General features: G+C 44.2%; 1 protein-coding gene across 2 annotated transcripts in view; it reads left to right on the top strand.

Moving 5' to 3' along the window:
• The window catches only part of UNC45B (unc-45 myosin chaperone B), a 108,773-nt gene that overhangs the window by 71,927 nt on the left and 12,600 nt on the right, over positions 1-24,246 (top strand). For both annotated transcript variants that reach the window (XM_029612781.1, XM_029612782.1), the window contains exons 13-16: positions 10,425-10,565; positions 11,687-11,814; positions 14,056-14,122; positions 17,388-17,501. In XM_029612781.1, coding sequence (XP_029468641.1) covers positions 10,425-10,565; positions 11,687-11,814; positions 14,056-14,122; positions 17,388-17,501 — 450 coding nt within the window. The remainder of the gene's footprint in view (positions 1-10,424; positions 10,566-11,686; positions 11,815-14,055; positions 14,123-17,387; positions 17,502-24,246) is intronic.

Here is a 24,246-nt window from a genome sequence, read left to right as displayed (position 1 = left end):
AGCAGAGAGTGGCATAGATCCCAGGATCGCCTGTTCTAAAGTTACCCATGGTTTTTTACTGGTTATTTTGTGCCATTCCACTAGAGACTTTAAATGTGCTGCTACCTGGTAATGATAAAGATTAGGCATCCCCAATCCCCCTTGGCATTTAGGTAGCAGGAGAATTCTTTTAGCTATCCTCGGTTTTTTCCCCTTCCAGAGAAACTTTAGCAATCTATTCTGCCATTTCCCTAAGATTTTAAAGGGAATGTCAACCGGCAGCGTTTGTAACAGATATAACATTCTAGGAAACACATTCATTTTAATCACCGCCAATCTGCCCATCCAGGAGATATGATAGCGATCCCATTCCTCTAGGTCTTTATATATCTTTGCCATAAGGGGCGGATAGTTAAGTTGAAATAAATCAGGTATGGGCCCTAGATAAATACCGAGATACTTCAGTTTATTCGAGGCCCAGCGGAAGGGATGGTGATTCTGAAGATAAGTAATGGTGTCATCTGGGGCGGAGATATTCAATAACTCGGACTTATCCCAGTTAATTTTAAATCCCGATACTTGACTAAAGTCTGCTATCGCTAATGATATTGCTTTTAACGAAGGAATGGGGTTAGTTATAGTAAATAATATATCATCAGCAAAAAGTGATAATTTGGACGTAAACTCCCCCAATTGTACCCCGGAGATGTCAGGATTGCTACGAATAGCATGAGTAAAAGGTTCCAAGAATAATGCAAATAGCAATGGCGACAGAGGGCACCCCTGTCTCGTACCCCTCTCTACAGGAAAGGGCTGGGAATAACCCCCGTTCACCTTTAGACAAGCCCGTGGTTTCGTATAAAGCTTTTGTATCCAATTGATAAAGAACTCCCCAAATTTAAAGGTCCGCAAAGTGTGGAATAAGAAAGGCCAATGCACATAATCAAAAGCCTTTTCGGCATCTATGGCTAACAATAGCATAGGCACTTTCTGTGTACGGGCCCACCACATGGAATCAACGGTCTTGCGCACATTATCTGAGGCCATCCTCCCAGGTATAAATCCTGACTGATCAGGATGCACCAGACCAGGCAGTATACAATTAAGCCTATTAGCTAATATTTTGGCTAAGAGCTTCATATCTAGATTAATTAGGGAGATTGGTCGGTACGAGCCGCAGGCCGTGGGGTCCCTCCCTGGTTTAGCAATCAAAGTAACACCGGCTAAGTTGGCTGCCAAGGAAAAGTCCTCCTGAACTCGCAATGAGTTAAACAAGCGCATCAAGATTGGAGCTAAAAGATGTTGAAAAGTTTTATAAAACGCCGCTGTGAAGCCATCGAGACCTGGAGATTTCCCGGTTTTCAAGCTCTTTATGGCCCACAACACTTCTGCTACAGTGATTTCTTTATCTAGCAAATCCACTTGTGATTGCGTGAGTACCGGTAGTTCAGCTTTGCTCAAGTAAGCGTCTATCTGGGACTGAGCAATATTGGCATCTGCTCTGTATAGATCCGTATAAAATCTGAGAAATCTATTCCGGATGTCGGTATTAGTGGTCAATAAATGCCCCTTTTCATCCTTAAGTTTAACTACATTGTTTTGCAATTGAATCCTCTTCAATTTTCTTGCCAGGAATTTGCCGGCTTTATTACCCCCTTCATAATAAGCCTGCTTACAGATTTCTAGATTTTGCGCTATTTGGGCTGCATCCACCGTCTCTAGGGATTGTCTGCACTTATCAAGTTCCAGCAGTATCTTTTTGGAACCCGTGCTCTGAAACCTCCCCTCCAGACTCCGAATCTGAGCCATGATGGCGACTCGCTCCCGGAGTTTCACCTTTTTCTGGTGGGCCCCTTCGGCTATTAAGCGCCCTCTAATGACCGCCTTTAAACAATCCCATAAGACCATGTTAGAAGTTTGGGCATCATCGTTAATGGCTAGATATTCTTGAATCGCAAGCCGAAGTTGGGCAACAAACTTAGAATCATTTAATAAACTATCATTAAGGCGCCAATATCTTTGGCCTTTATCATATTGGGACAGTGTAAGTGTCATGCGTACCGGAGCATGGTCAGACCACGAAATGGGCTCAATTATAGCCCGCCCTATCAGGTTGATACAACCCTTATCCACGTAAAGACAATCAATTCGAGAATGAGAATTGTGTACTCGTGAATAGTACGTATAACTTTTTGACTTTGGATATCTCTGTCGCCAAGTGTCCAACAGGGACAATCTAGATAAGCAGAATTTTAACGCCTTGCGATCCCTGCCAGAGGCAACCGCAGTGCCCCTGGAATTATCCAGAGAGGGATTAACAGTGATGTTAAAATCGCCGCCCATGATCAGATGGCCCTCTACATGACCCTCTAAAAGTGATGTTAGTTGGTCATAGAAACAGCTTTGATGAGTATTAGGAGCATAGACATTTACCAGCGTGAATTTTAAACCTCCTATGGAAACCACCAGTATCAAGTATCGCCCTTCTGGATCCTCTAGAGTAGAATGCAATTCAAAGATAATATCCTGACTGATTAAGATGCCTACACCAGCATACTTATGGCTTTTAGTACAGGCGGCCCAATATTGAGAAGGGTAAGACCTATGCCGAAGTAGGTGCTCATGCCTCCTTTTGAGATGAGTTTCTTGGAGAAACGCAATATGAATATGATATTGATTTAAGTCAGCATACAACCGGTGTCGCTTAAGTGGTGTGTTAAGACCCTTTACGTTCAAAGAGAAAAAATTGATATCTGCCATGTTATGGGATCAGTAAAAGACTAGATTGAGCCCCAAGTTGTAATCCCTCATGTCTCTTGATTACCTCCCCTGCCAAATGCATCCCAGAATATCTGAAATTACAATACTGTCCGTAATCTCCACCCCTGGTGAACCCCCCAGAAAGATACATATTGCCCCAAACCCCATGTCGATCCCCACCCCACCTTAGAAATAGTACAATGTGGCTCATCCGACCCACACTGACTAATATATGTATGGAGGAAAACAGTCATCCCAGCCTCCCTCGAACTCACCCCACAGCATAATATAAACAACTATACAGTACAATTCTATATTCTCCTCTCTAGAAAACATCACAACCCATTACATAAATGTCTGTTAGATAAACCATTAACTAATAGAAACTTTGTCATGTAAAATAATTCCTCTGCGTTCACTTGACATCCTGCATGAAGGACCATAGAGTAATCAGATTACTCGGAGAGTAAGCCCTCCCAAAATATACTCAAGTTTGTCCATTAGCAACGTCTCCACGTTCCGGATATCTTCTAAGTCGCTTTCCCCCTTTTGGAACGCGTTGCCATCTCGGAGCGTCGTCCTTTCTATAGGTTGGCTTAGCAGCCTGCTGTGGCACTTCGAAGCCTTGGAATCCAGCTTCCCGTAAGGTCCTGGAGGCCTCAGACAGTGTCTTAATCCGATGTAGTTCCCCTTTAAGGGTAAAGCTAAGCCCAAATGGGAAGAGCCAGCAATATCTCACATTATTCTGGCGAAGCGCATCCGTGATACTCTTCAACTCAAACCGTTTCCGGATGGTGACCGGAGAAAGGTCCGCAAAAATCAAAACATCATTGTCCTGCCATTTCCAAGAGGCTTGTTTTCGTGCTGCTGCTGCGACTCTGTCCTTAACCCGAAAGTCCTGATAGCAAGCAATAATGTCCCGTGGTTTGTTGCGGACACCCGAGCCCAAGGAACGGTGCGCCCGATCTAGGCAAATTGTAGGCATGTCCCCGCCAGTCTCAGTAGCGGACTCCGCCTGTATAATCATAGTGCTGATTTGGGTCACAATAGCCATACAGTCCTTATAATCCGCTGTCTCTGGAACCCCTCTGAAACGCAAATTATGGCGTCGGGAACGGTTCTCTAAATCCTCGACTTTTTCAGTCAGCTGTTCCACCTCCTTAAGTAAGGAGGATTGAGTTTCCTGCGCCATTTTGAGATCTTCACTGTGTGCGTCCACTCTCGTTTCCACTTCAAAAATCCTCCTTCCAGTCTCAGCGAGTTCTTCTCTCATTTCGTCCAGGGATTCCATAATTTCTTTTTTGTTATCGTTCATATCCTGCTGTAGATCGTGCTTCAATTCGGCAAACCAACTCTTCATTTCCGCCCGGGTGGGGAGATCAATTTCTGTAAGCTCAGCTTCCTCCGGGGGTAAATTTTCATGCAGGCCTTCCGGCGCCGTCGCCATGCTTGTGATGCCTGCCGACTCGGGTCCGTCTTCTTGTTGCGATTTCTGGTAGGAAAACTTCTTAAAATCTACCGTTTTTCGCTTTACCGACATCTAGAAAATCAGGGCAGAGGCACCACGAATAACAGCGAACGGGAGGTAAGGGGATGCCAAAGATTAGAGGAGAATGCTATTGCTGTCGGGGGAGACACCAGATCAGGCTTCCATTCGCTGGAGTGACGTCACTTCCTCCCTGTCCATGGTCCTTTCATGCAGGTCCCTCGGCCAATACAATGTATACCACTGCTTTGTGGTATTACACACAGTAACATAGTAATGATGGCAGAAAAAAACCAAACAGTCCATCCAGTCTGCCCAGCAAGTTTCTTATGGTAGTAACTAACTGCTGCTTTGGGCAGATTACCTCCAAAACTTATGTTAAGGGTAATAATTTTACAATCAAAACCAAGCAACTGTCAAACCCATAACAAAATTACAGATAGCAACATTTTTATGGTGTGAGCAGCCTTCTCGATAATTCAGACAGTGCTGCTTGAACGTGCTTTGCTTTTGGACTTGGGCCATGGAAGAAGTCCTGTGCTTTTAACTGTTGCTCCGGGCAGGTAACTTCAATGCCTTCCAGAAAGCACAAGACATTGTCAGTGCTGTTCTTAGGTTGTAACTTCTACCTCTCTGCCTTCTTGGAAGAACAAAAATGCTGTACTGTGGGCTGTACTCAATCCCATTGTCTTGCTGCCAGGGATCCTCTGTGTATATCCCATGCTTCTTTGAATTTTGTTACCTTTATTGTCTCTACTACTTCTTCCGGGAGGACAAGCCAGGCATCCGCCATCTTTTCTGTGGAAAAGTAGTTTCTGATGTTGTTCCTGGTACAAGGTGTGATGCGTGTTTAATTTGTACCTTCATGACCGGCTAATACAAATGGATTTCCTGCCTTTTAGATAATGCCAATTAAAGTGGTGTCCAATCCCACAGATTGAACTGTATTGGGGCAGCCTTGAACACTGCTGAAGAGCAGGCATTCGTGTTTCAGGAGTGGATTTCAAGGATCCCGTGTGGCTCGCCTTCCCTTGTTTAAGGGTGAAGAAAGACTCGGAGTAGAAGTGTTCTTTGATATAAAATAAAAAAAAAATAAAATAAAATATATTTCGCCTTTCATGACTGGTCAGCCACTTCAATGCAAATTACATTTAGGTACCATAGGTTTTTCCCTGTCCCCAGAGGGCTTACAGTCTAATGGCCTGATTTACTAAGGCTTTTCTCCCATTCTGTGCCTCTGGGAAAAATGCTTGGTAAATGAACATAAAAAATTGCCATACTGGGTTAGACCAAGGGTCCATCAAGCTCAGCATCCTGTCTCCAACAGTGGCCAATCCAGGCCATAAGAACCTGGTAAGTACTCAAACATTAAATAGATCCCAGGCTACTAATGCCAGCAACAAGCAGTGGCTATTCCTATTGATTAATAGCAGTTTATGGATTTCTCCTCCAGGATCTTACCCAAACGTTTTTTAAACCCAGCTACACTAACTGCCTTAACCACATCCCCTGGCAACGAATTTCAAAGCTTAATTGTGCATTGAGTGAAATAATTTTCAGATTTGTTTTAAATGTACTACTTGCTAATTCATGGAATGCCCCCTAGTCCTCGTATTATCTGAAAGAGTAAATAACCAATTCACTTTTACCCATTCAAGTCCTCTCATGATTTTGTGGACCTCTATCATATCCCCCCTCAGTCTTCTCTTCTCCAAGCTGAACAGCCCTAACCTCTTTAGCCTTTCCTCATAGGGGAGCTGTTCCATGCCCTTTATCATTTTGGTTGCCCTTCTCTGTACCTTCTCCAGTGAAACTATATCATTTCTGAGATGTGGTGACCAGAACTGTACACTATATTCAAGGTACGGTCTCACCATGGAGCGATACAGAGGCTTTATGACTCCCTACTAACAGCATTAGACGCCCTCGGTTTCTCACAAACTATCACCCAACCTACTCACAAAGCAGGCCACACCCTCGATCTCTTATTCACCAACTCACAGATCCAAACCAACACCCCCTCTTGTACACCCATTCCCTGGTCCGACCACTATCGCATCGATGTGACATGCTCTGTTATTAAAACCCATCAGCCCACTCAAGGTAAAAAAGTCATACAGTTCAGACGTAACTGTAAACAAGAAGAATTAATATCAGCCATGTCCACTGATATCAACTCACTTGATTTGACAGACGTCGATACTGCTCTCACATCCTGGAACCATATCACCAACACGATTGCCAACAAGATCTGCCCCATACAAGAACACACAATTGACATGTCTCAAAAACACAAACAACCCTGGTATACACCAGAACTAAAAAGCATGAAATCCAATTTAAAAAAGCTCGAAAGAGCGTGGCTCAAAGACCCTACCGCCACCCAACTAAATAAATTTAAATCCTACATGCACTCCTACCGAATTAACATCGACAAAACCAAAAGAGACTTCCACTCACAGCGCATACACCACCTGCAATTCAATCCTAGAGCCCTATTCCAACTAGTAAACAATTTAACTAAACCTTGCACTCCATCCATACCAGACATAGACAACCAGACAAAATGTGAAGAACTAGCCCTATTCTTCCACAATAAAATCAGCAATATCATGTCACGCTTCCCCCCCAAGCAAACATCCATAGATACTACACAACACCAATCTAATACTAATCTTTCATCATTTGACACCACCTCATCCCTAGAAATAGAATCTATCCTTAAAAAAATCAGACCCTCTACACACCCTACAGATACCATTCCCACAAAACACCTCCTCACCATCCCCGGCATCATCGCCAAACCTATCTCAAACATTATAAACAAGTCTATTGAACTTGGCAGTATCCCTAAAAACCTCAAGCATGCTATTGTGAAACCTATACTGAAGAAGCCATCCCTTGACCCCTCTGATCTCACCAATTTCCGTCCTATTTCCAACCTCCCACTTATCACAAAAGTTCTTGAGAAAGCCATAAACAAACAGCTATCAGACTACTTGGATGAAAACAATATTCTCGCCCCCTCACAGTTTGGCTTTCGCAAACATCATAGCACAGAGACCTTACTCATTTCACTCTCCGACCAAATATTGAAAGGTCTTGACAAAGGTCATTCACACATACTCATTCTCCTAGACATATCCACTGCATTTGACACCATAAAGCATCAAATCCTATTAGAACGTCTCAGCAGCATTGGCATCTCAGGCCAGGCTCTACAATGGTTCCACTCATATCTAGCTGAAAGACAATTTAGCGTACAAATAGGAAACTCCACCTCCAAGCCCCACAACCTCTCTCAAGGAGTACCACAAGGTTCATCGCTATCGTCCACACTTTTCAATATATATCTCCTCCCCCTCTGCCATCTCCTTGCTAAACTTGACCTTCCGCACTTCATATATGCCGATGACGTGCAGATACTTATTCCGATTAAAGACTCAATACACAAAGCCATTGAAACCTGGAAATCCGCCCTCTCTGATATTAGCAGCCTCTTATCTAACAACTTTCTCGCCCTCAACACTACTAAAACAGAACTTATCCTAATATCACCCCCCAACATATCCCCCACCCTCCTTATGACCCCCACACAAACACTCAACAATGGCCCTGCCACTGACCACACCTTCCCCACCCATGTACGAAGCCTCGGCGTACTCATTGACTGTCATCTTAACTACAAGAAATTCATTAATAACACCCTTAAAGACTGCTTCTACAAACTGCACACCCTAAAAAGACTCAAACCTCTCTTACATCTCAGCGACTTCCGCACCATATTACAAGCCCTCATATTATCGAAAATAGATTACTGCAACTCCTTGCTACTAGGTTTGCCTAAAAACACCATCCAACCTTTACAACTACTCCAAAATGCAGCTGCCAGGATTCTCACCAACACTCACAAATATGATCACATAACCCCTGTACTCAAACATCTACATTGGTTACCCGTCGCATCTAGAATTACCTTCAAAGCCCTCACCCTAATACACAAATCCCTTCATAACAACAACATGCACTGGTTCAAAGAACACTTCTCCTTTCACAACAGTAGTAGACCCACCAGAAAACAATATCTAGCCACACTACACACCCCCTCACCTAAGCTTACTAAACTCCGCACCACTAACAAAAGAGCCCTCTCCCTAGCAGGACCGATAATTTGGAATAAACTACCCACTTCCCTCCGCCAAGAAACCTGCCCAAAAATATTCAGGCAAAGCCTGAAGACTTGGTTCTTTAGACACTCATACACCTAACATTCACACATTCACTAGCCCCCCCCCCTCCCTAACTCCTAACCTCCCTCCTCCCATCTCCCCCCCCCCCACCCCTATTTCCTTCCCACCCCCTAACCACCCCTTTCCACCTTGCCTAACAATTAGCTTTCTACTATGCTTCCCGGAAAGCAAATTTATCAAGACAGCTTACTGTAAATAAGAACATTTCTACTCACAAACGTGTATATATTCCTCGACAACATTGTATATACAAATTTATACCTCCTACAAATGTTGATATCAATCATATCTAGCAGAATCTCCCTGCCCCTCTTCTGACTAACCACTATCATGTACCCCACTTAGTTAATTATTACTTGTATAACTTCCATATTACTCGTATGTTATTGTTTTTGTTATTATTGTTATTTCTACTATTCCTATTATAATCATGTGACAAATGTAAAGCCTGTTGCTAAGTTCTGTTCTCTGTAAACCGATGAGATGTTCCCAACGTTCGTCGGTATATAAAAGATATTAAATAAATAAATAAATAAATAAATAAATAAATATTAACCGTTCCCTTCCTAATAATTCCTAACATTCTGTTTGCTTTTTTTTCTGCCCCAGCACACTGATCCACTGATTTCAATGTTATTTCAACTATGATGCCCAGATCTTTTTCCTGGGTGGTAGCTCCTAAAATGGAACCTAAGATCGTGTAACTACAGCAAGGGTTATTTTTCCCTATATGCATCATCTTGCACTTGTCCATATTATATTTCATCTGCCATTTGGATGCCCAATCTTCCAGTCTCACAAGGTCCTCCTGCAATTTATCATAATCCACTTGTGATTTAACTGCTCTGAATAATTTTGTGTCATCTGAAAATTTGATCACCTCACTTATCGTACCTCTTTCCAGATCATTAATACATATATTAAAAAAGCACCGGTCCTAAGTTTGTACCTGAGGTAATAGAGAATGAAGTGACTTATCCAGGGTCACAAGAAGTGGTAACATGATTTGAATCCAAGTTTGCAGCCTGCTGCTCTAACCACTAGGCTACTCCTCCACTTCACCGGAGTTGTGCAATCTTACTTTGTGATAGTATCTATAGCAAGATGGTACAGTGTTCCTTGCAAAGCGACTAAGGTTCAACTTGTCCCAAATAGCGACCGCCTTGTCTTAGTTTGCTCAGAGGAGTGTTCTTTTCTCTTGCTCCCCAGTTCTGACAGTAGTTGTGGATTCCTCCAGTTGCAGATGAAACGAGCCCCTTGCTTGGGGAGAAAAAGTTAATCTGAACTCGATTTCCTTACAGCCTATGCTGTAGATAAAGGGTGAGGATCCCAGCAATGTTTGATCTGAACACTCAAGCCTTTGGTCACTCCAGATCCCTATATGGGGAAGTGGTAAGCCTAGAGGAATGAACCAGAAACACCCCTCATCATCCATCAACCCCTTATAAGAACCAGAAAATTCCCAGACATCAATTACCTGAGCAGAGAGATTCTAGAATCTTATAAATGTATTCTCCCATGCAAGATCTTCTTCTGGCTTTTTCCAGTACTGGAGTCGACCTGTCATAAATCTGTTTGCCAGTTTCTAAGCCTTAATAGCCCCAATTTGCTTTCCAGGGAGAGATGTGTAAGATAATGACATTTGGGTCCCACAAAACAGACCGGAAGGTGGACTGTCAGAGCCAGAAGGCAAATATTAAAGCAAGACAGACCAACTGCCTTAGATTAAAATCATTTATTTGCACATATATCTCTTGATAAAAATGTAGTAAGCATAGAGAAATATTTCTCTCCATGGCCCCCAGCACTTGTGCCTTTCTATGGACATTTACTTGCATGGGATTTAACATGGGAACTCTCTTGAAAGTTGTAAAATGCCATTCCTTTTTTGTTTTTTTCCTTTAGCAAGTTGTACCAACGTCATAGGTGTGTGCATTTTTTCTTCTCAGACGAGCGATAAGACCATTCTCTATTCCGTGGCTTCCACCTTGGTGAATTGCACCAATAGCTACGAAGTCAAGGAGGTCATTCCTGAGCTTGTACAGCTTGCCAAGTTTTCCAAGCAGCACGTGCCTGAGGAGCACCCCAAGGTAAGCCGACCGTGGTCAGCACCAGAAGATCAGTAGCATAATGTAATAGATACGGTAATAAAACTTTCATTGGTATTTGAAAAGTTCTGTGATATTAGAGTCAGATACAGATAAGGAAACTGCAATCGCAGGTAGACCTGAGAGAGAAATTTGCAGCACGTGAGAAGCTTGAGTCACAGGAATCCCAAAGAGAGAATCTCAGAAGGCCTGAGGGAGAAAAGCCACAAGAAAAGTTCATCTCACAGGAAGCTCCTAGATGGAGAATTTTGAGTTCCGAAAATTCGGCAGAATAGAAGCGTGGGTTGCTGAAAAGCACCAAAGAAACTTTGTCACTGCATCCTCAAGGTAGAAAAAGCCCCATGTGATCAATGAGTTTTCCTTCTGTTTTATATTTTATTTTAATTATTTATTTCCAGTTTCTTATATACCACACTCTTGGGTAATACCTGGCCAGGGTGGTTTACAGCAATGGTATCTTACAATTTATAGTAATGTTGGTGGATCTAAGGTGGCATTACTGAACTTTTCTTTTAAAAGCAGGTAGACTAAAAGGACTTTATGATCCCTTATCTGTCATCATATTCTGTTTCTATGGAAACATTAAGGACAATCTTCAATGCCGTTTACATGAGTAAATAGCTATTTACACTCATAAGTTATCTGTCTGAAAATTGTCTTCCTTGAATACAGCTGAAAGTCTCCACATTGTTCTACAATGCAAGGACTTTCAACGCCATTGAGAGGAGGCATGGTCGGGGGAGGAAGAGTACAAACATAGAGGAGAAATTTTCAGTCTCCGTGCAGACTGTGCACCCTCAGCAGTTTTTAAAGTGAAAGTACGCATGTAATTTCACTTTGAGAATTGATGGAAAAGCCTGTAAGTAAAATGTAAGCATAGTCTTGGGCCCAGTGCGGACAGTTTGAAAAATTGTTCTCCCCCCTTAGTGAGCAGTGGGCTTGGAATCCTAGTCTTCATGTTTCGTAGGCCTGGATTCTCATCATGAGATCTCCCGAGTGTCCGACCTGCCTCCGTATAAAAGAGACTAAGAGTGATCCTGTAACTCTGCAGTCCTGCTGGCAGAGTAGGTCTTCAGCTGTTCATTTCTCTTTGCCATTCCCAGGATAAGAAGGATTTTGTGCTGAAGCGGGTAAAGCGGCTTCTGAAAGCTGGCGTAGTCTCCACACTTACCTGCATGGTGAAGGTTGACAGCGCCATCCTGACGGACGCAACCAAGGAGCTTCTGGCCAGGTAAAATACCCCCGAATCAGTACAGTATATGTTGTGTGTCACTGGTGCCTATTTGAGTACAAAAATCTATAAGAAAACTCCAGTACAAAAAGTCTTTCAGTTGGGTGAACTGGGTTATTTAAATTACGTTCTGGCGAAAAATTGGTTTGAATGAGATTTAGACAATAGACAATTTACCCAGTCTTATACTAAACGTTTTGACATCAACATATATTCAATTGCTTCCAATTTAAACAAAGATTATTCTCACAAAATGTTTTGAAAATTACTGTTGCAATGAATAATTTCTACTTATGACTGGAGACTATTTTAATAACAGTTGGTCTGTTCCTTGCTTTTGATCACTGTCTGCTCCTTGGCATACTCTACTAGATTGGAGTTTGGGACTCTGCTCGATCTTGGTTTTCTTTTTACCTCTCTCTTCGTACTTTTACTGTATCCTCTGGCGGTTCTTCCTCCATTGCTATTCCACTATCTGTCAGTGTATCTCAAGTCTCTGTCCCAGGCTTTCTTCTCTTTTCTCTCTACACTTTTTCCTTTGGTGCTCTGATCTCCTTCCTGTAGCTTTCAGTACCACTTTTGTGCTGATGACTCCCAAATCTGCTTCCGAGGACCAGAAATTTCACCACAAATCCAGTCCCAAGCTTCAGCCTGCTTGTTTGATCTCACCACCTGGAAGCTCCGTTACCTTAACCTTAACATCAAATCTGCTTCCCCTCTTCCCTTTTTTTCTGTCACCGTGGATGATACTTTCGTCTTCCCAGTTCCCTTGGCCTGTAAGCCTGGGGTCATCTTTGATGCTTCTCTCTCTCTCCTCTATGCACATCCAAAACACTGCTAAAGCATGTCAATTCTTCCTCTGTCTTACTGATTCAGTTCATCCCTTCTTTTCTGAGCATGCTGCTAAAATACTCATCCACTCTCTTATCCCCTCCCATTTAGACTCCTGCAACTTGCGCATTGCGGGCCTCCCACTGAGCCATCTTTCTCCACTGCAATCTGTTAAAAAAAAAATGCAACCGCACAGCTTACGTCTTCAACGTTGCTATGACCCTGTAAATCTTCTCAAGCCACTTACATTGGCTCCCTGTCCACTTCTGCATCAGTTCAAGCTTCTCATGCTCGCCTGCAAATGCATTCACTCTGCAGCTTCTTATTATCTCTCCTCTTCTTTCTTCGTACATCTTTCCTCGTGAGCTCCATTCATTGAGAAAGTCTTATCTATGCGCTTATCCTTCAACCTCTTACTTCTGACGCTATGCTTTCCATCTTGTTGCGCTATATGACTGGACTGGGCTTCCTGATTTCAGTGCATCATGCTCCATAGTCAAATCCAGGTTAAAATCTCACCTTTCGGAAGCTGCTGTTAAATCCTAACCACTTCTCGCCAATAAATACACTTCCTACAGACTCTTGCTTGTTGTGTGTTTTGTCTTGACTAGATTTAAGGCAGCATGGAGCAGGGACTGCCTTTAAGACACAGATTCTGCCCTTTGGAGCTTACAATCTAGTCAAGTCTGTCAGGCTGAGAAAGGCAGTACAGCCACGTGTGTCGAATCACCATGAAAGCGGATTCCCAGCAGTAGTCTTCACATCTGTTGGGAACAAGTTACAAACCATCTTATCTCATCTCTGGATGCAGTTTACCTGTGTTTTTCAATAAATACAACTGCAAGTGCATAATCAATTTCTGTTTGTAATTTCAGTCACAGTGTCTAAAGCTAACTAATAGTGTTTCCTTTTATGCAGCAAGTATAGAGAAATATTTTGGGGTTCTCTTTTACCACCTCTCCATTTCAGCCGGATGCGCATAAGACAGCCCTGCGTGTGTTTAGTGGCGCTCTAGAAATGATAGAGAGAAAGGAAATTGGCCTCAATTTGGATAAAATTATGTGTAGGGTACATTTAGGCAGAGTGTGGGGAGGCATTCCAGGGGCCACGTATAGGGCATGGCTGAAAAACAGCATCCCTAGATTGGATTTTCAAATCTACATGTGTGGTTTTCCAGCAAAACTCTGCCCACAGACACAGCAGGTGCAGGGTATCAGGTCCTTTGAACCCAGGGTATTTTTCAGAGGGAACGTTCACAGGTGGAAGGTCCTTGGGAACAGGTTCCACGGAGTTTGCACCCAGGCAGGCTGTTCAAACATTTTCTCATCATGTTCCATGTACAACATTTGATGTTTTTTTGTTTCTTTTCACTTGTAAAATGTCAGATTTTTTACCTCATATTATTTTCAGGGTATTCCTTGCCTTGTGCGAAGATCCAAAGGACCGAGGCACCATTGTGGCTCAGGGAGGTGGAAAGGTATGTTAACTTTTCACTGGTGCAAGCAGCAATGAGATGATTGCATTAGGAGCACTGAAGTCACTTTTTATGTATTTGTACTAATAAATTCTCTGAGGACAGGCAGAATAAGAAAGCCACATGCCTTCAGATGATGTCACCCCCCTATGTGTGGCTTCTTATCCTGCAACTTTGCTTTTCTGGAAAAATGCATTTTACAGTTAAATAAAACAGTTCCATTCCTTTTAGGGGGGATTTCATTAGAGCCGTGCAGTCACAAATGCAGACCTCGCTTTTCAGAAAAAGGTTTTCTATTGATACACAACGGCAGAAACTCTTTGGAAAGAGAGTCCCATGTGTCGTAGCATTTCTTCGGGTAACAAGTGGAAGAGTTTGCCGTTTCTCATGTTCCCCTAGGAACATGTATAACTGAAATTTAAGCGTTTTGATTTATCAGTAAATGCCTCTTATCTGTGATTTTAAATCTCCTTCTGTTAATTCAAGAGGTTATAGATCCTTCATTGTGTATTTCTCACAGAATAATTAGCATAGGGCCTGTCAGGCTCTGCAGCAGCCTCGCCACATTTCCCACACAGGCTCCTGTTGCCAAGGAAACCTGTGTGAGGGGGATACCTGGGAACTTTTGACTTCCAGTCACCCTGAGATTACCATGGATTAGATTAGCGAGGGGGGGGGGGGAGGGTAACTTCACAGTGGGACCAGATGCTCACAAAATTTCTCTCATAACCACTCTTCATGTTCACACTTACTTTCACTGCTCATTCTCTCACATTCTCACATGTCCATTTACACCTTTACTTCTGCCATTCTCCCACCAACACACAAACACACACTCACGTCTCTCCCTCTTCCATACACACGTCCACTCACTTTCACACCCATGCTCACTTGCACTCAGCTCTCTCCTACTCACCTACATGCACTCTCAGATCTCTTCTTCCTACATAAATACACACTCACTCACTCTCACAGACCTGCTCATTCATTCTCTCTCCCCCCTTTCAAAACACACTAGCAACAGCAGCCTCTAACTTGGGCTCCTGGAGCAGCAGCAGCCTCTTCCTTCTCCTCCTGTGCTGCGGAAGTGGACGCTGCCTGTTTCTTACTCCTCGGTTCATGCACGGGCAGGAAATCGCAATGACGATTGCCAAGGCAAACAGGATGGGGCGGGCAAGTGGCTGGATACAGGGAACAGGCTGTGCAGGAGCAGGTGGTGTCACGAGGAAGCGAAGTTAAGAGTTAAACAGGTCTGGAGATGGTAGAAATCACTGTCGAGTTCCTCCTTTTTCAGCCGCGCAAGACCAATGATGTTCCTTTCTTCTTTCCGGGCTGAAGCAGATTGGTTTTGCTGCAGCACCCGGAGATTTCCGGTATTGGCCCGGAGACCCGGTAATTCTCTTAGAATTCCGGAGTCTCCGGGCCAAATCCGGAGAGTTCCCAGGTATGGTGAGGGGGCAGGGTCACTGTAGGACCTATGAGCCTCCTGATAGGCCCCATTCTAATTTTCTTTGCTATTGTTGCCAAGCCCCAGATCAGCCTAAAGAGATGAGGGCTGGAGATGGGTATGGGGGGCAGTAAGTCGAAAATTCGGGAAGGGGAAGTAGGAGGGAGAGGGCCCAGAGGAGGAGGGTGCAGGGTAAAGCCCTGGGTAGTTACGAATGAAGGCTCACGCTGCTGAATCCCAGTAGAGGCTGGGCAGGGTAAAGCCATATAAAAAGTAAACAGTCCATTGGTTTGGTTATAGAGCTTTCAGTTTACATCACAAAAAGCGACTGACCTGACTTTTACCCCCCCCCCTTTTTTTTTTGTTTTGCACATTTGAAAACAGAAAATGTTGGCAGAAAAGGATCACTAGGCCCCTCCCCCCAAGTCTGCCCATTTCTGCCTGCCTGCCGTGCTTTTGCAGGGCTCGCTTTATCGGTGGATGGGAGAGGACCATAGATCAACGCTTCTTAGCTAAGCTGAAGCCCGGCCCCAAAACATCCCTGCGCCACCTCCTTTTTAGTCAGCGGGGGAGAGATTCAAAGCTCCCTGTTTGTCTGGCAGAGTCCTGAACTTCTCCGGACAAACCCTTTTGAACATCGACATCCCCCCTCAGGGCAAAAGTTCTCAGGAAATGAAAATGTGACAGAGTTCAGCCTTGATCCTAAGAAACTATCCCCATGCACCCTGAAACCAAGAATTTCCGGGATAATCACCAAGAGCAGGCGAGGAGGGGAGTGGGATCGGGTGCTCTGGGGTGGACCCGGCAGTCGGACTAGGAAGGTCGCAAGGTGCTTCACAAGCACGGTCAGGAAAATCAAGGCAACTGTCAGACAGTCAGCGGTGGCGATGTTTAAACTCATTCTCAGCTGTGTTTAGGGACCTTCCTTTTAAGTTTTTATTTTATTTATCCCTGGAATTTATCAATAATTATTACAACAAGCATAAACGGGAGCAAATTAGTGGAAACAAATGATTCTTTTTGTTCCACTGATTTGTTCCCTTTTTTTGTTTGTTGTAATAAAGTCTGATAAATTTCTGCGAAAAAATAAATAAAACTGAAAGCAAAGATCCTTAGCTGTATTCAATAGTACAGGGTAATACAGATGAGAATGAATTTACTCAATCCTACATTTAAGAAGCAATATCTCAAGGAGATAGTAACTCAATAATATACCTAGACTTGACCAATATTACTCAAATAATGATTTTATTTATGAAATTGTAACCGAACTTTATTGGCACCTGTTAGAATGTACGATATCCTACATTTACTTACCTTAGTCTATGTGCCTATTTGTAAACCGTTGCGATGGTATATAACTTAGCGACGGTATAGAAAAGTGTTTAAATAAATAAATAAATAAATAAATAAATAAATAAATAAATATCATCCAAAAAAAAAAACCAACAAAAAACCCAGGAGTTTTAATACCATTCACAATATAAAACTGGAAAAAACATACAATCATCTTATGTGCCTTTGTTACCTTTCTTTCTGTACTGTGTTTTTGTTTTTTTTAAGTTTTATTTTCCCTGCGTGGTGTCTATAGAATTTCTCCTACTTGAAACTTGGACCTGCACCAGCCTCATGCACATTACCTTAAGAAATGCACAGTGTGTGTGATGGGGAGAATCTGAGGCCCTCCACTGGATCTTTGATCCCAATCCACAGAGATTTATTTCTGAATTTTCCATTCCCCCCTACCAATGTGATTCTTCATTCAATAGCTATTATGAGGTTCTTGTTAATAGCTAAAATACTTTCTCCGTCTCCAATTAGGCTTTGATACCTCTGGCTCTTGAAGGCACCGATGTTGGCAAAGTGAAAGCCGCCCATGCCGTGGCCAAAATTGCTGCTGTCTCCAATCCTGACATAGCATTCCCTGGAGAGAGGGTAAGTCAAGTTTGTTTCTGGGGGGAGGGGGGGAGCGCTCACATAATACTTCTGTGAAGACAGACAGACAGACAGACATATGAGCCCAGAGCTCCTGTGGGTACTCTCCTATATCATCCTTCATTGCCTATTTAGAACCTCTAAAAATGTCCAGAGCAGCACTTAAGGATTAATCTCATTGCAGGTTTGTAGTTGACCTACCGAGTAAGCTGAAAAGAATTAGCAATAAGACAGCACTAAAGAAAGCAAACTCTGAGGAGAAAACGGTGGCCGAGGAAATTGAGATTGCAGAACCTTTCCTTCCCCTGGGTATCATAACTGCTATGAAACAGGTCCTCAATCAGTTATTAACAAAAATCCACAATAGTTTAGATTCTCGTTTAGAGACAGTAGTTGAGAAGGCAGTTTAGTTGCTCTTGACAATCAGTGAGACCAACTCATGTGTTAAAGATTTTGCAGAGTGAGCTGGAGATGTGGAGGACTCGCTCACTACAGCCAGCCAGAAATTTGATAAACTGGACTGTTCGATCAAGGCCTTAACTGAAAAACAAGATGACCTGGAGACCTGGAGCCACTGCAGCAATATAAGGATTGTCGGGTTATCTGAAGAAGTCAAAGCACCAATGCGTGTTGGATTTTTCTCCAAGTGGCTTCCACGGGTTCTTAATCTGATGGCAACAACAGCCCATTCAAGACTGACAGAGCTCACCGCTCTCTCAGGCCGATGCCAGATGGAAGTAAGAGACCCCCAAGCAGTGAACATCCGTTTACACAACGTTGGTGACAAGCTTCAAATTATAAATTCAGCGCAGCATCTGGGAGAAACTTACTCCCAAGACGCCAGAATATTTATCAAGATTTCTCAGCGGAGCTTCAGCGCCGCAGGCAGGAGTTCTTGTCCGTCAAAAACAGCTCCACAATTATCTTTGGGGGGAAGGTGGGGGGGAAACTAAGGTAAAAGCAGGGAAGCAGTTCCTGAGATCATCCAGAGAGAGTGATATGGGCTGAACTGCTGCATGGCGTGTGAGCGGTGGGGAGAAGGGGGGGAGCACATTGCCTCTTGGCTGCTGAGCAGGGCAACTGTGTTACAGAACAGCTGAGACCTTCCTCGAGAACCTCATTTCATCGGGGGAGAAGTAGCGGAGTGACGCATCCGGAAGCTGGTCGCACATCCCTGTTGAGAGAAGACAAGTTCCGGAAGAGAAAGCCGGGGCAGAAGGTCTGCAGATCGACCGGCCAGAGAGCAGAATGAGTGGCTGTGCAAGACACAAAAACATTCAACGTCTTTGGCTTCTACTAGGCACTTCAGTGGGCCCATTCCAGCAACTGCCTGCTACAGAATGTGCATTCTTTGTAGGCCTGGGTTTCATTAAGTTTGCTTTGTTTCTTTTTTTTGTTGTGTACAATATGCTGCTAATCTTTTTGACCTCTTATCTGTGAGCTCACTCAAGTGATACAATTTGTCATACTATGAGGTCAATTTTAAAACGATCACGCATGCGCCCATACACCTGCATATCGGTGCGTAAGCAAGGATATGCTGGAATTTTTAATTGTGGGTGCCCCTCCACACACATGTTTTAAAATGTGCCAACTGTGCACAAGTACACTCCTAATTTTAAGAGGTTACTCAAGCACGGCTAGCATTGGTGTGTCTGCCACAGGACCTTGTCGGCTTTTATTGGAGGACTCCTGTATATGCTGAGTCAGTCGCAGTTCGGCTCTAGCCACGGTGACACTATACACAGCCACTTTAAGGGCTAGATTGGCGGCTTCAAAAGTGTGCTTAAGGGCAGATTCAGTCCTCCTATCCTAAGCAGCCTTAAGGGACACATTATCTTCAACAGGAATAGTGGTCCTTCTAGTGACCACACAAACAAGCACATCTATCTTAGGAACCTTCAGTGAATGCCTCCACAGAGGCATTCACGGAGCGGGATGCCAGTGGCCAGTAGTTGGTGTTCCACCTTCAGGCAGCAAAACACTGCACGGAGCGGCAGTAGCCACAGAGGCATTCACGGAGCGGGATGCCAGTGGCCAGTGGTTGGTGTTCCACCTTCATGGAGTGGAAGGATGGAGGACTGCCATCTCCAAAAAATTTTTTTTTAAAAACAAACAAGCAAACAAAACAGGGGTGGGTAAGGGGCAGGGGTGTGGCCTGCTTGTTGCAGCGGTTGCTACCCCTGATTGAGCTGGATGTTCACTAGGATGCAGATACGGCGCTGCTCTCTGCATTGGTGGAGGGGTGGAAGGGAATTGGGGCCGGAGGGTGCTGGAAGCCAATAGTGACGGGTGGGAGGGAGAAAAAAGGGTGGAAAAAAAAATGGATAAACTGCGTAGCTTGCTGGGCAGACTGGATGGGCCGTTTGGTCTTCTTCTGCTGTCATTTCTATGTATGTTTCTATGTTTATGCCCGTATGTTAGCGAATTTCAAAACAAGCTCGCAGGAGGCACATTCCCAGTTTTGTAATTCGTCCACCAGTTTGTCCTACACATCCCCCAATTGACCCAGATCGCTCACCCTGTTCTATGAGCCCTGAAACTCGAGATCTACAGACTTGCTCCTTATCAGGAGCTGCAGTAAAGTTATGCGGATATCTAGTGTAAGTGCGCTGCAGTTTATGGTTTAAAAATTCGGAGTTACACGCATAAGTCTTGACCCCCGCCCAGGAACTCCCATTCCCTGCCCATTCTCCCTGCCCTCATTCATTTCGCGCACACAGGTACATATGTGTGTATTTTGTGGCACACGCCCACATTTTGACACGCGCAACACTTCTAAAATCGACTGTATATGGGCAGAGTGGTTGTCGAATTCTTTACTGGATGGGCGGGAGGGGATGCATTTGTTGTGGTTGGGGTTTCTTCTGTGGAAGACACTGATTTTGGATTCTGAGTTGACTCCCACCTGACGTCCCAGGTGACAGGTTTGGGGAGTGGATGGGTTCACTTGTCTGCCACTGAGCGTAACTCTGTTTCTTTTGTGGTGTTCCTTGAGGCTTGAGGTTTGTGTGGCAGATAGATCAGGCAAACATATGAACACATTTGGTGAAAGATCGCAACATTTCTGTAGACACCCATGTGACCTTCTTGCAAGTAAGGGAGGCTGTTACGTGTAAAAAGCGTAGGGATGGGCACCTAAAGTATTTAAAGTATTTAAAGCCAAGAAGCCCGGCAAGAGCATAACCCCCATTTGTCAGGGGTTGTTGGAGAGTCAAGCGGATGAGACAAGGACATCTCTAATTTCCTAAATGGAATGACGAGTCTTCAGTGCAGCTAGAGAAAGTGGATTGGGATGCATTGTGGATTGAGGACCCCAGTATGCCACTCTGGCAGAGCTTTATTTAAAAGTTCTTATTGGTTCTTTCAGATTTAACGTTACATCTACTTCATAGAACTTAAGGGCACCCAACCTTTTTCTCTAGATTTAATTTGCAAGTAAGTTCCCTCTGCTGGAGGGGCTGGGAAGAGGCTCATATAGCCATGTCTGCTAGGATTGAGGCCTTTCATATTATTATGGACATAGCAGAATGCCCATTTGACCTGGCCCTGGAACTGGGATTGTTGGCTTTGAAAGGTGCTAAGGAGCTGATTTCCCAGACGCGGTTGGCGGCTGGATTCACCATGGCAGGGCTCTGGAGGGCATTGCCTCTTATTGCGCAATGGTGAACATATTTATTTAAAATGACTCACAGACAAAAGGTACCCTTAACCTATTCCCTAAAGGGAGGCTTGAATAGGTAGGACTGGGTTTGGGGGTGGTTCCGGAACTAGTGGGGGTAGAATGTGCTGTGAAGGACCCGCCGGCTGGCTGACCATCCATTTGCTTGCAAAGTGTGTTTCCTCTTCCTTTCTTCTTTCTTTTTTATACTCTGAGTTTGTTTGTACTTTGTGTAAGATTTACATTGTATAATGCTTTTATGATGCCTCTGCCTGCGCTATAAATAGGGTGTTTAAAAAAAGCTTGTTTCTGTGAACTGCCTTTGTGAACATGGTGGTCAGACATCCTAAGGGGCCAGTGCAATATTAAATGCGGAAAGCGGGCGCTGACTTTTTTGCGCCCGCTTTCTCAACGCGTGTACGACGCCCGCAAGGGGGGGGGAGGCGCCATGCAATAAACAAACTAGGGGGTCGCACTAGCAAGGAGGCGCTATGGTCGCTTGCGTGACCTTAGCGCCTCCTTGCTAACGCGACCTCATGGTTACCGGCGGTCTGCCGGCTATGAACACCGACGCCGAGCATAATATGTTCACCTTTGTGCAATGAGATCCAGTGCTCTCCAGAGCCCTGCCAAGGTGAATCTAGCTGCCAACAGCATCTGGGAAATCTTCACAGCGGCCAGCAGAGGGGTTTTTTTTTCTTTTTTTTTTAACTTGTAAAAAAGTACAGGAAAGCTGTTTTTGTCTGCTTTTCTGTATTTTTTTCGATGCGCTCAGCTATCAATGCCTGCTCCAGGCAGGCGTTGATAGCTGAGCGATAAACGCACATTTATTTTTTTGCATTCGGAGTGACTGAGTAATAGCCTCATTAATATGCATTTGCATGTGATGAGCGCTATCTCATTCACTCAGCGTCGGACGTGCGTTAAATAGGCGCTAATCCCCCTATTGCATTAGGGGGTGGATTAGTGCCTATTTAACCCACGTCCGACTGCGGGTTATACAGTGCGCTCGGCTGAGCAAATAAAAGATGAATTTAGGAGCCCCCCATGAGACTTGAAAAATGAAGGCTTCATCTGTAGGGAGTATTTTATGGTGGGAATCCTGGTGTGCCATTTATGTTTTAGGTTAAAAAAAAACCGGGAAGGTCAGTTTGCTTGCACCGTTTTGGAAAAGCACATCTTGAGCTCAAGGATTTAACTTCTGGGAAGGAAAAAAAATACACAGAAAAAAAAAATGATGCAAGTAAACCCTATGCACAAAGCACTGTGGGACTTTGGCCCGTTTCTTAAATTTAGCTCTGACGTATCCAGTGCAGGCTGTAAAGGCTTCCTATCCGTCAGCCAATCCCCTATATTATCTAGTCCTTGTATTTTGATTACTGCTTCCCCCTTTGAAGTGTTTAACCGTAAAAACATAAGTGTCATACTGAGTAGGACCATAGGCCCAGCAAGCCCAGCATCCTGTCTCAGACAGTGGCCAATCTGGATTTCTAGGAAGTAGCTGGCAGATTCCAATTTTTTTTGCTCACTCCCAGGGTTAAGTGGTTATTTTCCCTAAGTTTACCTGACTAATAATTGTTCATGGACTTTTCCTCCAGGATCTTGTCCAAACCTCTGATAAATTAATCTATGCTAAATGTGTTGATCACGTCCTCTGGCAACAAATTCCACAGCTTGATTATGCACTAAGTGAAAAATACTTTCTCTAATTTGTTTAAATTTGCTACCTGGTAGTTTCAAGGAATGTCTCCTAGTCCTTGTACTGCTTGAAAGGACAAATAAGTTTCTCATTTACCTTATTTATCTGTTCCACCTCACTCATGATTATATAACGCTCTAAAATATTCCCTCTCACTCACGTCTTCTCCAAGCTGAAGAGCCCTAATCATAATGTTTGGATAAGTTCTTGGAGGAGAAGTCCATAAACTGCTATTAATCAATAGGGACTAGCTGCTTGTTGCCGGCATTAGCAGCATGGGATCCATTAATGTTTGGTACTTGCCAGGTACTGGGTGGTGGTGACCATGGATGCCAGTCTCAAAGGTTGGGGAGCAGTTTGCCTGGGGTGGTCGATCCAAGGGCTTTGGTCCGTGGAGAAGAGGTCCTGGTCCATCAGTCGTCTGGAAATGAGGGCGGTTCGACGGGCGCTGGAGGCCTTCCTTCCCTGGATCAGAGGAAGGATGGTTCGCATATTTTCGAACTATACGACAACAGTGGCATACATTAACTGGCAAGGCAAGACGAAGAGTCAAGCGGTGGTTCTGGAAGCTCGACAGTTGTTTGTTTGGGCAAAGCTCCATTTAGAGGGAATAGCGGCTTCTCATGTCACGGGTGCAGACAATGTGCAGGCGGATTTCCTCAGCAGGCAGCAGTTGGATCCGGGGGAATGGGAGTTGTCCCCAGAAGCATGGAATCGCATTTGTGCCAGATAGGGCATTCCTCAGTTGGATCTAATGGCAACATGGGCCAATGCCAAGATGGTGAGGTTTTTCAGTCGCAGACGAGAAGTTTGCACAGTGAGACTTGTTGCTCTGGTGTGTCTTTGGCCGACAGGGATAATTCTGTATGTGTTTCCTCTGTGGCTGCTCATCGGGCGGGTTCTGAAATGCATAGGGTCACATCCAGTGTCAGTAGTGCTAGTGGCGCCAGAGCGGCACCCGTGGTTCGTGGATCTGATATATTTCGCAGTAGATGGACCCCTCAGGTTGGCACATCTGCCATGCTTCCTTCGGCAAGGTCCCATATTTTCTGATCGGGAGTATCACTTTTGTCTCGCAGCTTGGCTTTTGATAGGAGGTTATGCCTGAAAGGCTATTCGAAACAGGTCATTTCTAGCTTCCTCCAGGCTTGGAAACCCTCTACGTCTCAGGCGTATGTCAGGGTCTGGAGAGTTTTTGAGTCATAGTATCTACATCAGAGAGTGGATCCTCTGTCTGTGAATGTTCCTCAGATCTTAACCTTTTTGCAGGAGGATTTTCTAAGGGTCTGGCCTAAAGCCCCCTCCACGTGCAGGTATCCGCTTTGGGTTCCCTTAGGGGTAAGTTGTGGGGGAGGTCTTTGGTCTCTGAAGGGGGTCAAGCATTT

The sequence above is a fragment of the Rhinatrema bivittatum genome, chromosome 8 (assembly GCF_901001135.1).
Source record: "Rhinatrema bivittatum chromosome 8, aRhiBiv1.1, whole genome shotgun sequence".
Classification (NCBI taxonomy): Eukaryota; Metazoa; Chordata; class Amphibia; order Gymnophiona; family Rhinatrematidae; genus Rhinatrema; species Rhinatrema bivittatum.
Note: the sequence above shows the minus strand (reverse complement) of the source record. Positions and strands in the feature narration are given on the sequence as shown.